Raw genomic sequence first — 16,043 nt, 5'->3', positions numbered from 1 at the left:
GATTACAGAGACTGCAAAGAAGAACAGCAATGACAACTAGTGACGAGAAATCACAGGAAGCCATTTCATCTATCGTCATTATCATCGTTATTATCTAAAATGAGCTAGTCGTTTGTTTACTTGGTTTGTCATTGGTTTTTCTTCGTTACTTATTTATTTTTGTTACCTTTTTTTTCCTTTGTAAAGCTATGCAAGAGGAAGCGATGCCTCTAATGAACAAATTCGAGCTCAAAGAAGACGAGATCCCTGTGTGAGTTTCTTTTTTGGTTTGTTTATGTGTTATTATGAACTTTGAGGTGTGTAAATAAATGCAAAATGGATTTTTTTAAAGTTAATTTGATTAATCATTAATGGATTAGTTCTGTTGTTAAAGTTGCTTCTGAATAATAAAAACCTTTCATGTTTGTAGGCTAAAGCTATTAATTCGTACACACTACTCCTCACCACTTTATCTGAATAGCTGTATAATATAATTTTGTCATATATAAATTATTCTTTCTTTTAAATCTAGTTGACTAACTCTTATGATTAGTGCATTCGGTTGGTATTTGGTTTATGAACTCGATTTCATGCATAAAACAGGGGTTTGATAGATAACTAATAGGTGCACAATATATGTAAACCTTTTTCTTGTACTTTTGTAGTAATTAAAAAAAGCACTCCAAATTGAAACTCCGGGAGGCATGCTTTAGATATGCTTTTGTTGACATTTTCTTATTTTGCATAAAATGGTAGCACTCAAGATTTAAATCAATTTTTGCCTAAGAGAAAGTGGAGTTGGAGTTAGTTTATGGGCAGCCATGTACCTTAGCTTTTTCTTTTTGGTATAATATGGTATCAGAGGCAGGCAGCTTAAGTTAAGCAGCTCCACTTAATTTGTGGTCTGATATATTTCATTTGTTGCTCATTTATTGATAGTTGATTTAATGGAACAGGTTTCCAAATGGGCTCCCATGGGTCAGGTATCACGGTCCTTACAAAGACCTCCATATGAACATTCTATGGCCTGGAAAAGACTTAACTTTGGGTAAGCATTTGGTTATTGTGCTTTGTTTTTGTGTATTTCTTTTTTATATTCTGCTCAAAGCATTAATTATTCACGAGAGATGTTCCTTGTTATTATTTTTTTTTGTTTTGCTTCTTTGTACTCCTGAGAATTGCTATGAAGAATAAGATAAAAAGGATAACACAAGTCTTATACTTCATGGGAATATGAACTTTTCTTCTTGATTGTCTTATGATTATTCAAACCAATTCTTTTCTGGGGTTAATAGCGTAGGCACAGTTTCTGCATCCCTGATAACATATGCTTCTATTCAAGCTTTAAAGCCAGACCTGATTAGAAACGTGGAAATGTATTTTATAAAAAATATAGGAAATATAAATGTGGGAAAACTTATAAATATGAAAAATATAAGATTTTTTTTTTTTATAAATACCGAATTTTTTATAACAAAAATACATAAACTTGTATAATATAAAAATAAATAATAAAAAAAAATAAAAAGAAAGAATACTATAAAATAGAATCATATAACTTATTATAAATTGTTCTTAGACAAGTACATGTAAATATTTTAAAAATAATAATAATACACATCAATCTATATAATATATCGGGGAGAAGATAGGTGACATATCGAAGAGTGGAGAGATGATGAATTTAATATGAGATTTAAAGATATTTCAAGTTTGAAAATACAAAAGATATTTATTTAATCGATTTCACGATTTTTCTTTAAAAAGAAACACGTTTCAAAAATTTTGAAATGCCCAAAACGTTTTATACAAGTTTCGGGAGTTTCAGAAACAGAAACATTTCCGAAACGTGGAAATGCACCCCATTGTGCGTTTTCGTTCTACTTTGTTCTTCATCAATGGTACTTGAAGCATCCTCATGTCAAAACCTGCAATTATATGTTTTGTTTCTAATGAACAGCCCGACAAGGTAACCCAAACGCGAGGCTCTATTCACCAAGGGCCAAGCAGTTCTATGTCGCATTGTAAATTTCTTTGACTTATTTTAAAATGAAACTCAAAGTCAATCTTTCAACCAGAGAACATTAAACAGAATTCCTTTTCCTTCCTTGAGGTTCTGTCTTCCCAGCATGACTGTGTGCTGTGGGAAACTGAAATTTCAAGCAAACAAATCTTTTTATATATTGAATTATGCATTTTGACAATACCGAAATATCTTCAAAGGCTTGGAATATTTTCTGGGGGCTTTATGAGTCTAGCATTATTACTCCCTCTGTAAGTGATGTTTTGCGGTAGACTGAACAGGTGTTTCTGTTTCTGCCTCTAAAATTTTACTTGGCCAGCGGTGATTACTTTATCATCGACGTGAAATAATTTCAGCTATTAGCCTATTACAATATGTGGATTATTGTGGGGACTAGTCATAGGCCACATTTCATGTGCTGTTCACAAGGGCCTGTCCGGTAACATAAGCTGATGATATTGTTTGAAGCCATGTAAGTGAATGCAGTCCTAATCCAGCCTACAGCTTTAATGTTATTTGTAGGCTTCTGCAAGAAAAGGCATTTTTAACAGTTTCCAGTTTTCACCTTTGAAGTAGAAATCTTTTGCTGTTTAGCTAGCATTAAAGTTCTAGTCCATTCTAATTCTCATTGGGGTCTTCACCCGAAATGGCTGAGCAAAAATGTGTTCTAATAAAATACAGTCCTTGTCTATCACCAAATTCTTGGTGATAATGTGGAAGGCAGGACCATGTGATCCTTCATATGGCTATGTCTCTCACCAGGACTATCCAAATGCCACTACATCAATTGCTCCACATATCAAAGATTTTGCTTCACCCTTTAACTTATATATACGGTCAGAATATTTTCTATTAGTAAAACTTCCTCAAAGGCATAGGTGTGTTCATCATCTTCTACCAATAGGTAGACAGCTGTGGCTATTCGTTTCCTGGGAATTTTGCATGCTAAGCAGGTTCTTCGCCAATCAAATTTGTTCTTAGATAAATCACCAGTAGGAGATGTTCCAAAAGGCTACCTTGCAGTTTACGTAGGTGAGAGCCAAAAGAAACGATTTATAATTCCAGTATCATTCTTAAATGAACCTGCATTTCAAGAATTGCTAGACAAAGCAGAAGAAGAATTCGGGTTCAATCACCCAATGGGAGGTCTCGCAATTCCCTATGGTGAAGATATGTTTATTGATCTCACTTCTCGCAGGTACTGATATGAGGCAATAGACATACACAATTTTGTTCATTTATGTCCATATTCATCTTTCTTTTGGTACAGAAAAAGATTCAAGAAAGAAAATGTTCACTCATGAGATAAAATTCTTGCATGTTCTTTACACAATTTCAATTACCTTGACTAAAACACTGTTCAATCAATACAATTTTAAAGGTAATCAGTGCTAATTTCCAATTGAGCATTACAGTTAGTAATACTTTATGTTAATGTTTCTTCTGATACTGAGAATCAATCAAGCAGGAAAATTTTCTAGTGCCCTTAAATTAAATACCATGCAGGAGTTTGTTAAATATACAGCAAAATGTATAGGCAGCTACCTGCAGACTTGTTTACTGGAATTAGAAAATGTGGCTTGGCGGGTAAGATTTCATAAATGCAGCGTGGTTGAAAGGGGTGGTCGTTTCATATAATTAACAAGCATCTGAAAGGTTGAATTCAAATCAGGATCCTTGACCATCGGGCGAAGGCAAGAGGCCATTTGGATATCTATACAGCTGCCATTACTACAATAGAAATTTATACAGTTGAACTTTTAACCAGATAAATATGGCAGACGCAATATCTTAAAATTTTTCATGAGAATAGAATATTCAATGGAAAAATTGAAATTTCTTGGGAGTCTGGACATACTGGAAAGGCAAGTGAAGGACATGGAATAAGTTGGATGGAGGTCTCTAGCTGAAATTCTGTAAGATTTAATAATTTTCATTCCACTAAATTTTATTCTTTGATCCTCTCAAATGGATTCAAAAGTTATTTGATTTAGCCAAAGTGTTTTATTCTTATTCTTAGTCAAACCTTTGTTTTTCTCTCATTTGAGAAGATACTAACATTTCCCATATACTTATGTAACACCCTAAATAAATTTTATATCAAAAAAAAATGTCAAGTATGCATTAGACATCCCACTTAACTTGAGAATAATAAAATTTGTTAAATAGTCTATAACTTTTATGTCTAAAATGACATTATCTTGACCATGGTCTGTTATTAGATCGGTATGTTATAATTTATTTTGTGATTGAGAATTCAAAGTAGCTTGCAGAAAGTTTTTATTACACTAAAAGATGCAAAAGGGCAGGAGACCCCATAGGGAAAGAATGGTTATTGAATAAGATAGATTCACTAAACCTAACAAAAAGAAGCTCTGTCTATCTTAATGCATTTTCCAAGGGAGACTAATCTGTTACAATATAATAGATTATCCATTCTGATTAAAAGATCCCGTTGGTTGTTGTCCTAGAAATGCTAGGGCAGAAGGTTTTCTACAGTCTCAGTCAGTTCAAAGTTCTTGCTGATGACTTAAAAGACAACCATGTGAGCTTTTATTTTGCTTTTCTTATCCCAAATGTTTCTACACCACTCAACTTGAAATTTCAAAGATTTTCTATGCAGTTTGGCAACCATAAATACATTGTAGTCGCAGCAAAATCGAGCCTTACTTCCTCTACGAGAAAGTCTTTCCTTTCTTCTTACAACTCAATAGTGAATATACAGTTATGGCTATCCGTGTACCGGGCATCATTCACATAAAGCAGATTCTCCGCCAATCTAAATTGCTTAAAAATCAAGTATCCTCAACATCTATAAACGTTCCAAAAGGCTTTTTTGCAGTTTATGTTGGAGATAGTCAAAAGAAACGATTTGTTATTCCTGTATCATCCTTGAGTCAGCCTTCATTTCAAGAATTGTTAAGAAAAGCTGAGGAGGAATTCAGATTTGGTCATCCAACGGGTGGCCTCACTATTCCTTGTAGAGAAGATATCTTCATTGATCTCACTTCTCCCTTGAATTGATCATGATATGCACCGCAACACTTTGTTAGTCACCAATAAGGACAAATTTTGTAAATCCCTGTTCATTTTTTCCCTTTTCTTGTTGGCCATAGAGGTGGAACAAGATACCTATACAAGAAAGTTACACAGAAATGTTCCTGCAATTTTCTCACTATCAATATGAGATCATCATTTAGTTGAAAATGACTATTGTTACAGTTCTGATGTCACTTTTTAACTTTTTCGTTTCAATCAATCGTTGCAGCAGTATTCATTCAGGATTTTGTCTAGTTATTATGTGACAGCAGTTTCCAACATCCGCACAAAACCAAAAAACAACAATAACAAAGGAAAGATCACATTACATTTCATTATAAGCTTGTGCCTGATAAATTGTGTAATGAAAATGTATTAATTAGAATAGAATCAAACCCTACACAATTTGTAATAATAACTATAACTCTTCTAAGTAAATTGCACATTGATAAAATACAAAAGAGATGTTGAATCTCGCATATCATTTGAGGAGGATAACAAAAGATTTATTTAATGTTTTATGAGTTCCATTGTGTGAGAAATAGAATATTTTGTTCTAATTTTATATATATTCATTTGTTTGGTTACATTTTTTCAAAACAAGTTAAATCAGTCTTTTAAAGTCAAATCACCTAAATCCTTTTCGCCATTGTTGTGAGTAGGGTTAGATTCGAGCTAAACTGAATTCGAACTCACTTAAACTCAAGTTTAGCTCAATTTGCATGAAACTGAACTCCAGTTCAGCTCAATTTGCATGAAACTGAGCTTGAGTTCAAACTTGAACTTGTCAAGCTCACTTCAAATGAGCTCAAACTCATTAAGTTTGCTTCAAATAAACTCAAACTTGGCTCGTTTCAAAGAGCCGAGCTTGAGTTCAACTTCAGTTTTTAACTAGTTTATTATTAAAATGGTGTCATTTCAATACATATTGGTCAAAACGACGTCGTTTTATATCAAAATTTTTAGCTTGTGAGTTTGACGAGCTAAACACTCTAAAGTTCGAGCTCGAAAATGTTGAACTTTCAGGCTCAAACTCGAGCTCTAGCTCTAGCTCATTTGAGCTTAACTCGTTTTGAGCTCGTTCAAATCAAACTAGTATTCGAACAAGCTCGGTTTGAATCCACCCTAATTGTGAGTGGGATATCACCAACTCTAACTGTTGTAGACTGACTGGGACTCTTATGAGATGAACAAGATGTTACCCAATAATAATATCAGTATTTTATTCTTCTGCAGTGAATTCGTTTTGTCATCAATATGATAGTTTATGTTCTCTAGGTTGTAAAATATTACAGGTACACTTTGTCTCTATCCCAAGGTCAGCAACTTGAATTTTGGTGCCCTTCTATCCTGGAAGAGTTGGGATATGGTGGTCCAACGACTATGAAGTCTTTACCGGATCAAAAGTCTTGGTCATGACTTGAAAGACAAAGCCATGTGAAGTTCAGGTTCTTATGCCTCACCCAGCTCCCCCTACACCACTCACTCCAAATTTTGAAGATATTCCAACATAAGCATACCATTGCTAGTGTAGGTGTATCTTCAAGCAAAGTTCTTTCAATTAACATGGAAGAGAAGTTTAGCCTACCAAAAGAGACTTTACACTTGTTCGGCAGCGGTGCAACTGATTAATGAGAGCAATTTATGTTCCAGTCTTGCAACTTCAGCTAAAAAGCCTAGCCATCAAGTGAAGGCACACAACTGTTTCTATGGTTGATATTCATTGCAGAGCTGTGATTAAAAAAGCCATATGGAAGTTGATTACCTCTAAAGCTATATTTGCCTCCTTTGACTAGAGCCACTTCCACGGAATTGAATGTGAGATATTTCATTTGTTGCAGACATCATCAGAATTTCGAAGTTAGAACTAAATTGTTTCTATCAAAAAAATTTCAAAATAAAATTTGTAAATTTTTTTTATGACTCTTTAAAGGATTGGTTTGGTATCCAGAATGACAATATGCAACCAGGGATCAAAAACAAAAGCAAGGAATGATTTTGATGAAATAAGGCTGAACCTACAAATTTGTCCCCAATGATATACTACAAATTGTTATCCTCAACTCAAGCATTTTGTTCCATCTCCTTAGTTGGCCCCGAGTTGTGATAGGTGTTAAAAATGCACCCTACACCTTGCTTATCCCTTAAGAACAGACTCTTAAAACTTGTCTCGACCATGTCTGCAATCAAAGGATGGCTTAGTTTTATATCCATATCAACAGTGAATATCCAACTATACTTGCCAAATCTTTATACCATCCTCTATTGGGCTGTTGTTGAAATTGTAGGCCAATGTTGATTTTCAGCATACTCTAATGAAAATTTTTCAGCCTTTAATCCTTGTTCATTAGTTGGAAGGCAAAGCCATGTGATGCCCTCTTGAGCTATGTCCTCAGCAGACCCCAGCCATTTCTCTCTTGGCCACTTGCTCGAGATTTTAGATGATTTCATCTATATATACCCACCTGTTTAGCAGATAACAAGCCAACTCAAGCTTCCCTTACCAACTGATAGCCTTTCCTAAAGCAACAATCCTTTAAAATCTTACTCTTGATTCATATTAAAGAAAATACATTTCGGTGCTAGTCATGGGTATCCGAATGCCAGGTTTCTTTCTTGCTAAACAAGTTCTTCGTCAGTCCATTCAAACTGCAAAGAAAGGAGCTTCAACGTCTTTAGATGTACCGAAAGGCTTCTTTGCAGTATATGTTGGAGAGACTCAGAATCAGAAGAAGCGCTTTGTGGTTCCTGTGTCCTATCTGAACCAGCCTTTGTTTCAAGATTTGCTAAATAAAGCAGAAGAGGAATTTGGCTTCAACCATCCAATGGGTGGTTTAACAATTCCCTGCGGAGAAGAAACTTTCATTTATGTCACTTCGCGCTTAAATAGAACATAGGAGAAGGCAGGAATTACTGACTTGATGTAAATATTATTTAGCCTCTTTTGATAGAAGTTTGCAGGGACAGAGTCTTCCCATATAGGAAAAGTGAGTAATGGAATACAATATTATTTCCATCTCAAATTCATTATACTCACTAGTTTTATGATCATTCTCCGTATTTAGATGAATAGCAATTTTAAACTTGTAATCCGATGCAACCTCAATTTTTATAGATGGAATTCAACTACTCTGTAATCGTCATTGACATTCCCATCAAACATGTAACACTGGTGTCTTCTCGGTCAAATTTACGGATAGAGACATCAGCGGTTAGCATATAGATGCCCTATCAGTCCCAGGTGACACAAGTAGAGTACAATCTCATCCAGAAACAGCAAAGTCCACAGTCTCTTTAACGTTAAATAAAAGTTTCTCTAAATGCACTGTTAATAACATATCTATATACGTCTTTGCTTTCTCGCTGAATTTCAGTTACATTAATCTCATGGATTCCTACCTTTATACTTCCTGCTCTTAACTATTTATAATAGACTAAGAACACAGGGACGTTTTATGAACGCTTCAACCTTTTTATCAGCCTCATCTTGATGTCAGGTCAATTCCACCTTCACACCCTAAAAAGCTTCAATTCCATCACTCAATTTTTACTTACCTACTCCGAAACCAAAAATCTAAGAGGCGTTAAGACTCTCTATGCCCACCTATTTAGAACAGGCTTACTCTACTCTGCCGACATTATTCAAACTAAACTCATTTTTGCGTACACGATATGCCTTCACAAAAACAACCTTAAAACCTTTACGAACTGCTTTAAATTTATAAACCACAACAACCCATTACCCTTTAATGTTCTTATATCTGATTTTTGTAGAAATGGGTTATTTTTTTGTTCTCAAAAAACCTTGTCTTTCATGCATTTTCATGGTGTTCCTTTAGATACTTATGCTTTATGTAGTTCTTTGGCGGCATCATCTTCTACAAAAGAAGTTACATTTGGAAAAGAAGTACATGCCCATGTTATAAAATCTGGCTGGTTGTCTAGTGTATTTGTGGGCAGTGCTTTGGTTGATTTGTATGCAAAATTATCATATCTTACTGATGCCAAAATGGTATTCGATGAAATTCCCGTAAAGAATAGTGTGTCTGCAAATGCGCTTTTATGGGGTTATTGTGAGGCTAAATTCTGGGTTAAGGGTCTTGAATTAGTTCGATTGATGCCGATGCTGAAGTTAGAGTATGATCACTTCACATTATCAGCAATGTTACGTGCCTGTGCTGGACTATCTGCCACCGAATTTGGTAGGCAGGTGCATGCTTATTTGATACGTAAATTCAATGCGGAAGAGAATGATGTATATATGCAGAGTTCCTTGATTGAGATGTATGGTAAGTGTGGTTTAGTGTTGAAGGCATTGCATGTATTCAATTTGGCCGGTTATAGGCCAAGAGGTGAAAGAAACAAGGATGTTGTTCTCTGGACTTCAATGCTTAGTGTTTGCGGTAGAAGCGGACATTTTGCAGATGTGATTAAGTTATACAATGCAATGTTGAGGGAAGGAATAATACCAGACGCAGTGGCATTTGTGATAGTAATTTCAGCCTGTGGTCACACTGGCCAAGTCAAACTTGGGATTGAGTATTTTGAAACCATGGTTCGTGATTACAATTTGGATCCTGGTCCAGAGCACTATAGCTGCTTAGTTGATTTGTTATGCAGGGCAGGTGAAGTGGATAAAGCATGGAAGCTTATAAATGAGATGCTCAATAAAGGGCAAGGCACAGGCAGTGTTTCTATGTGGGGAGCTTTACTTAGTGCTTGCTATGATTGTGGAAACTCCGAGTTGGGTAAACTGGCTGCTCAAAAAGCTCTCCAATTGGACCCCCAGAATGTTGGAATTCACATTATGTTATCAAATATATATGCTAAGTTGGGTAGGTGGGACGAGATTGGCCAATTGAGAGAACTGATGAAAGAAAAAGGATTGAAGAAGGACGTTGGCTGTAGTTGGATTGAGGTCACAAGTTGAATGGAGTGGAATAGATTCTGGAGGAGAATCATATTTTAAGACAATGGTTTCCATTTCATTGAATGAGGTTCCATACTATGGGGCTTGCCCCAGTGGCCTGAAATGACAAATAAACGAATGATTTCATCTAATCACAGTTCTAATCTCAAAGGCAAGGAAAAGATGAACAGCTTGCTGGTTACTGATTAATAATCTAAGAATCTTGCTGATTGTGTAAGCTGGAGAATGAGATGCCCAAAGAGGAACATGGCAATAGTAACTATTAGTTGTTGTTGTAAACTTTCCAGGGTCATACAAGGATAGTGAGATATTAAAACTGGTTATTGGCTGCCTAAGGGGTAGTTAAACTGGTTCCTTCAAATGCAAGGATTGATGTCATGCCATCAAATTTGTATGAGTTTGATTCAATATTTACGGTCAGCAATGAAGGTAAAATCTCCCTTTACAGTTCTCAGTTCCTAGTGAAGAATGAGCTGCCAAAGATGTTCACATACTTATTCAGCTACAGGGGGCTGATTTTGCCATCTTTTCCACATCGAAGGAAAAAGTTCCTTAGTCATGTTCATATGTGACTTCTTTTTCAATTGCTTTATTGTACTTGAACTCTGATGTAATCCTTCTTCAATCAATTTAATTTCTTCCTTTTAGCTCTGGATTTATAGCAAACTCCTCTGTAAGTTAAAAAACACTTTTTTTGAAGTTTAGGCTTACCAAGAATAACAGATAAAATTTGCAATGGATTTGAGCCGAGCCAGTTCAGACACAAATTTATGTTCCACTCAATCAAGTTAAATTCGAATTAAAGTTTTAACTCGTCTCAAATGTGAAGGTTTATTGACAATTTTTTTAATTCTCAAGTAATTCTTCTTTTTTTCTTTTTCAACAATTTATCATTTTTTTTTATATTTCTCTTTATCACTTGAGTCAGTTTAAACTCAAATTTTAACTTAATATTCTTGATTCAAGTCAAACTTAAATTGCGCAAGCCCAACTCAAACCCAGCTTCAGTTCATAGAACTGCCCAAATGAAAGGGCCTCTCTGCAAAATTCTATGCTTCTTTTAAAGACAGAAAAGACTTCTTTAACGGTAAAAGTAACAACCGCTAATTCAGTGTGTTATATTTACAGCATATGTCAAACGAGAGTCTGCCACGACACTAATTGAAGGGTTTTTAAGTCATTTGCTAAAATGACTAGCCGATATGTCAATTATATTCCCAGATTTCTACAGAGCTCTGCAAACTTTTGTTGTAGAGAAACTTACCCAAACCCTAACGTCCTCGAAATCAGGCCCTGTAATTTCGAAGACAGAAACCCTAATCTCTTCAACTAAATAACAACATTGATTCTCCTCTGAGGAAGAGTTTTGTTTTAGGACATGACAAATAGTTCATCATCGAAAAAGCACGGTCCAGATCAGCCTGAAATAAGTGGCCCCACTCTCAAATCACAACGCACCAAAATGAGCAAACCTGAAGACTCTGAAAAGAAGGTAAATAAATAGTAAAGGTTTCAATTTTCATTTTCAATCCAAATTTGAACGATTACCTATTTCATACTCCACCAAAATAGTTATACCCAGAAAGCCAAAACTGCTTTTTGAAAATACTCTCTACTCTTCCTTAGTAAAAGCTTCTGTCAAATACTTTCAAGCTGACATTTTTTCGTTGTAAGTTCCAATTTTGAAATTGTTCATCTTTTAAATAACAAGATAATGTTTACCGGGAACCCGAATTGTGTTTTGAAACCACCTTTTATATTTCAAAACAAAACTTTACTTTGAGATTGCTTTTACTTAAGTGTGGTTCACTGAAATAATTTGAAACGAGATTTGTTATAAGTTGGAATTCAATAATTGCCAATTTCTTCGATCACAAAGTGACGAAAATTTTGTAATCCGACGGCAGAAAAATTTTTTGGAAACCAGTTTTTAAATTTTCCGCCAAAAACTCTGATTTTGAGGTTATTTTTTTATGTTATGCGTTGTGATGTTGTTGTACCCAATTGAGCTGAGGCTACAGTTTCTTTAAATCAATTTTGGTCGCCACACCAGTGTTACTGACACGGCCAAAATTAAATTTGAAAATGCTATAGTTGCTGACCCATGACTGTGTTTTGAAATTACATTATAGTTAATATAGTGTGGTATTTTTGATGTATTATGTTTCTTGTGTAGAATTTGAATAAGAAACTTAAAGATGTTGAAATTAGTGTTCCCATAGTGTACGGTAACGTTGCATTTTGGCTGGGCAAAAAAGCAAGCGAGTAAGTATCATTGTTGCTAAATGTTGCTAGTTTTATGGTTGCTTCTTTGTGCTACTTACATGCTTTTGTGAATGTTTATTTGCATTTTCTTGATGGCTAATTAGGTATCAATCTCACAAGTGGACTGTATATGTTCGCGGAGCCACGAATGAAGATCTAGGTGTGATAATAAAGCGTGCTGTTTTTCAGTTGCATTCCAGTTTCAATAATCCCACAAGGGTTGTAGAGTCAGCACCATTTGAGTTATCAGAGTCAGGATGGGGAGAATTTGAAATTGCAATCACGCTATTTTTCCACAATGATGTTTGTGATAAACCATTGAACTTGTGAGTTACTTTGCCTGTTATTATTATTGATGTACTTGAGCATTACTTTGCAATTAATAAATTTGGCCAGCTAATTTTGAGCGCTGATAGTCTTTTCCATATTCTCAACAAAAGATTGACGATGAAGTTACAGTAACAGATTAACAATAAGCAACTGGATTTAGTTATGCCTGTGAATTTGACTATGAAGATGAAGTCAGTACTAGTATTCAAGGAGCCAGTTCCTGCTATGGCAATGCCAATTTAGCATAAAGTTAGAAAAAAAATCATAACTTGTGTTTCAGTTGGCTGATTGTCCGAAAAAATGAATTTTATTAGATTAGTTTTAACCATGTGTTTATTTAGCTATTACTTTCATCATGGCATTCTAAAAGGTCACTGCACCAGAAATAGAATTTGATTAGATTTAATTTATTGAAATGATTGAAAGTATTTGTTAATTTAGATCATATTCCAAGGACAACCCATCCAGTGGTGGCACTTGATCCTTTTTTTGATGAAGTGGGATGAATGAGTATTAAATGAGTAAACTGCCAGAATGGAGTGATTCAGTAGGAATTGTTAAGAGGGACTGCACCAACTCTTCTCCTCATTTCTCAAGAACTTTATCCTCTCTCCACCATCTCTCTCTTTCTCTATATGCTTCTCAACCAGGACTGTCTCCTTTGGTTAACTTTGTCTGCTGCCAATCTTATTATCCAGAGAAAACACTATCCATTCTCACCTCTTCATTATATTAGCTTGCAGTCAAAGCCTCATTGCTTCACAATGATGGAACTCAAGGTTATTGTACACACAGGCAGGCTAAGAGTAGCTTTTAGATTTAAGCCAAACAGAAGATCAGTGTTGTAAGTGCTTTAGAGAGTCCCTTTTTGTCATTTTACATATACCAGTTTTGACTTTTAGAGAGTAATAAGCTCATGTTTGGTCTTGTCTTGATAACATAAAGAGAATTTACTTTAGCAGCAGGATTTCTTTTTTCTTTTTTTTCAACAGAAATTTTAAATCTCATGATCATATTATATTATATAAGCCTACTATGTAAAAATCCAGAAATTGAAAACAATAGGATTAATTCTATTCAAGTTCAAATAATACTCAGGTTTCATCACCTAAAGCTGTACCCAGAGGAAGAATCTGGTCCCATGTCTACAAAGAAACCTGTGGTTGTTGAATCCTATGATGAAATTGTGTTCACTGAGCCTTCAGAGAGCTTTTTAGCTCGTGTGCAAAATCATCCAGCTATAACGTTGCCCAGATTACCTGCTGGTTTTACTTTACCTCCTGGTAAGTTCAAGAGCTGTCTTGTATACAGATGCTTCTCTCTACCAGGCTTGAGATAAATAATTGCCTTAATTTATTGTAGCACCAACTGAGGATACAAGTAAAAAAAAGAGAGGAGACACTAAAGATCATCCCTTGGGCCAGTGGTTCATGAATTTTTCTGAAGCAGATGAGCTATTACAACTTGCAGCAGCTCGTCAGCAGGTCAGTAAAAATGGAATGCTTCCAATTTTATTCACTTGTTCAATTTCTATAAAATTCTTGATATTGATGATGAAATGTGTGACTGATGAACATTGTATACTTCTTGGCTTTCTTGTATGCATATATGGGCCCTATTATATATGTATTATTGATGAAAATCTATTCCTTTTATCGATACGTTCTATTACAATGGTATGCCTTGTGTCACAATTCCAATTTTGTCACTGAAGTACATTTTGTATTTTGAGGAGAAATCACATTTAGAAGGAAATTTCTTTTCTTAATCATCCTATATTTTTAAGTGATCATCACTATAGGTCCAATAAACTTAGAGTTTCTCTTTTTTTGTTCACCTCGCTGCAAACTTTTGTATCCTTAGGGGATTTCTTTTACTAGTTAAATCAAGGAATTGGCCGGAACTATCCTCCCTATGGATCCAACTTGCTTGTTACCAAAGTCTCTGTCTGCATGGCCACCCTTGCAGAATATGATTTTTGGTGCTTGCAAGAAACAATCCCACAGATAGCCTATTGTTCCCCATCTTACTTTAGCTGTTGCTTTCAGTCCTTTCAGTGCATTATACATAATTACACAGTGCTCACTCCAAGCTGCCTATGAACTTAGTTGCCACCAGTAAATGAAGTTGAATTCAATAACTCGAATATTTTTTACACAGAAATGCCATTAGGGATTTGGTTGTTGTACTTATTTGTGTGGATATCGAACTGTGGGTCATTTTGAAAGCATTGGTTTTGGTTTCAAGCTTTTTACTTGTTTTCCTATCATTCAAATGTAGCTTCAAAGGACTGGGCACCCATATTATGTAGAGCTGTATGTGCTTTCAGCATCCTTTGGGCTGGATTAAGTTTATCAATAGTTGAAGAGACCATAAAGAGATCACAATTTTTCCATGTGAAGGGTTAAATAGTTTTAAGAACTCTTTTAGTATAACATCCTTTCATTTATCTGATGAACTTGTGAGAAACTATTGAAGTTCTTATTGATAAGATCAGTTGCTGGGAAATGAGTCAGATTGTCAATATTGGAACAGCTGCACAAGATCAGTTCCTAAAACAATATAAAGTTGGTCTCACTTGATTTTCTTGATAATGTCTCTGCCACATGATTTACTGAATATCTTGACTTTGATCTACTTCAGAAAGTATTGAATCAGTTATTAGAAAAGGTTTTCCTTCCTTTCTTTTTTCATGGGTTTCAATGTCTTATCACTTCAGTGTTATGAAGGCAAGATTTCATAGAGCATTATCTGAAAGGTCAACTGTTTCTTTGTTTTAGAAGTTATGCATTAGCTATGTACTCATGATTATTTGGATGTTCATATATGATTAACAGTGCATTGAGGAATTTATTCAAGTTCCTTATATCTTAATTATAAAAATTTTTAAAAAATGAAAAACTGTTTGTGGATTTTCAGACATCTGGAAGTTAAATATTTTGACATGTAGCTCCTCTTTGTTAGGTACAAGCTCATATTGCAAAACTGAAACGACAGATAAGTTTGATTGATGGGCAGCAGCAGCAGTTCAGATCTTCCTCAGACCAGTAACTTTATATTACTTCTGCAATTTTGGGAGATTTCTATTTCGAATTGATTTTGCGGCAAAGCCACGTGATAGCATAGGAATGTACCTTTGATATTTGCTCTCTTGGGTATTAAGAGTTTTGTTCCTTTTGCTTCTTAATTTCTTTTCCTCCTATGATTGCCTTTATTTGACAATTTTGCTCTGTATGATTAAGAAAAGATATCAGCATTATTTGGTTTATATAAAGGTTAAATATTTTTTTTTTTTACATTTTCAAATGGTATGCTGAGATTAGTGCTCTCCGAAGTGTTTAGGATTTGACAGCTCTATGGACTTTGAAATCAAGTAATGTTGAAAGAATAATCTGTTAGATCTGTTTGGTTTGAGTTGGTCTGAAAAGAAGAATCCAGGAAATTAAAGAAAGTACTTATCGTACCTCGCTTATTCTT

At 34.9% G+C, this 16,043-nt stretch overlaps 5 protein-coding genes across 5 annotated transcripts; all 5 read left to right on the top strand.

Moving 5' to 3' along the window:
• Positions 1-926: 926 nt before the first annotated feature.
• LOC123227188 (auxin-responsive protein SAUR21-like) lies at positions 927-3,367 on the top strand. The gene is made up of 2 exons (XM_044651884.1): positions 927-962; positions 2,911-3,367. Exons 1-2 carry the CDS (start codon positions 927-929, stop codon positions 3,205-3,207), a joined length of 333 nt encoding a protein of 110 aa, XP_044507819.1. The 3' UTR covers positions 3,208-3,367.
• A 1,362-nt stretch (positions 3,368-4,729) lies between these two features.
• Positions 4,730-5,037, top strand: LOC123227958 (auxin-responsive protein SAUR21-like). The gene has a single exon (XM_044653119.1). It carries the CDS (start codon positions 4,730-4,732, stop codon positions 5,024-5,026), a length of 297 nt encoding a protein of 98 aa, XP_044509054.1. The 3' UTR covers positions 5,027-5,037.
• Positions 5,038-7,501: 2,464 nt separating this feature from the next.
• Positions 7,502-8,314, top strand: LOC123227956 (auxin-induced protein 15A-like). The gene has a single exon (XM_044653117.1). It carries the CDS (start codon positions 7,630-7,632, stop codon positions 7,936-7,938), a length of 309 nt encoding a protein of 102 aa, XP_044509052.1. The 5' UTR covers positions 7,502-7,629; the 3' UTR covers positions 7,939-8,314.
• Positions 8,315-8,385: 71 nt separating this feature from the next.
• LOC123227950 (pentatricopeptide repeat-containing protein At4g21300-like) lies at positions 8,386-10,622 on the top strand. Its single transcript, XM_044653110.1, has one exon. The coding sequence runs from the start codon at positions 8,532-8,534 to the stop codon at positions 9,969-9,971; it is 1,440 nt and encodes a 479-aa protein (XP_044509045.1). The 5' UTR covers positions 8,386-8,531; the 3' UTR covers positions 9,972-10,622.
• Positions 10,623-11,187: 565 nt separating this feature from the next.
• Positions 11,188-15,857, top strand: LOC123227954 (transcription initiation factor TFIID subunit 14b). The gene is made up of 6 exons (XM_044653114.1): positions 11,188-11,463; positions 12,148-12,236; positions 12,341-12,562; positions 13,665-13,849; positions 13,929-14,050; positions 15,531-15,857. Exons 1-6 carry the CDS (start codon positions 11,350-11,352, stop codon positions 15,615-15,617), a joined length of 819 nt encoding a protein of 272 aa, XP_044509049.1. The 5' UTR covers positions 11,188-11,349; the 3' UTR covers positions 15,618-15,857.
• The last annotated feature ends 186 nt before the right edge of the window (positions 15,858-16,043 follow it).

The sequence above is a fragment of the Mangifera indica genome, chromosome 10 (assembly GCF_011075055.1).
Source record: "Mangifera indica cultivar Alphonso chromosome 10, CATAS_Mindica_2.1, whole genome shotgun sequence".
Classification (NCBI taxonomy): domain Eukaryota; kingdom Viridiplantae; phylum Streptophyta; class Magnoliopsida; order Sapindales; family Anacardiaceae; genus Mangifera; species Mangifera indica.
Note: the sequence above shows the minus strand (reverse complement) of the source record. Positions and strands in the feature narration are given on the sequence as shown.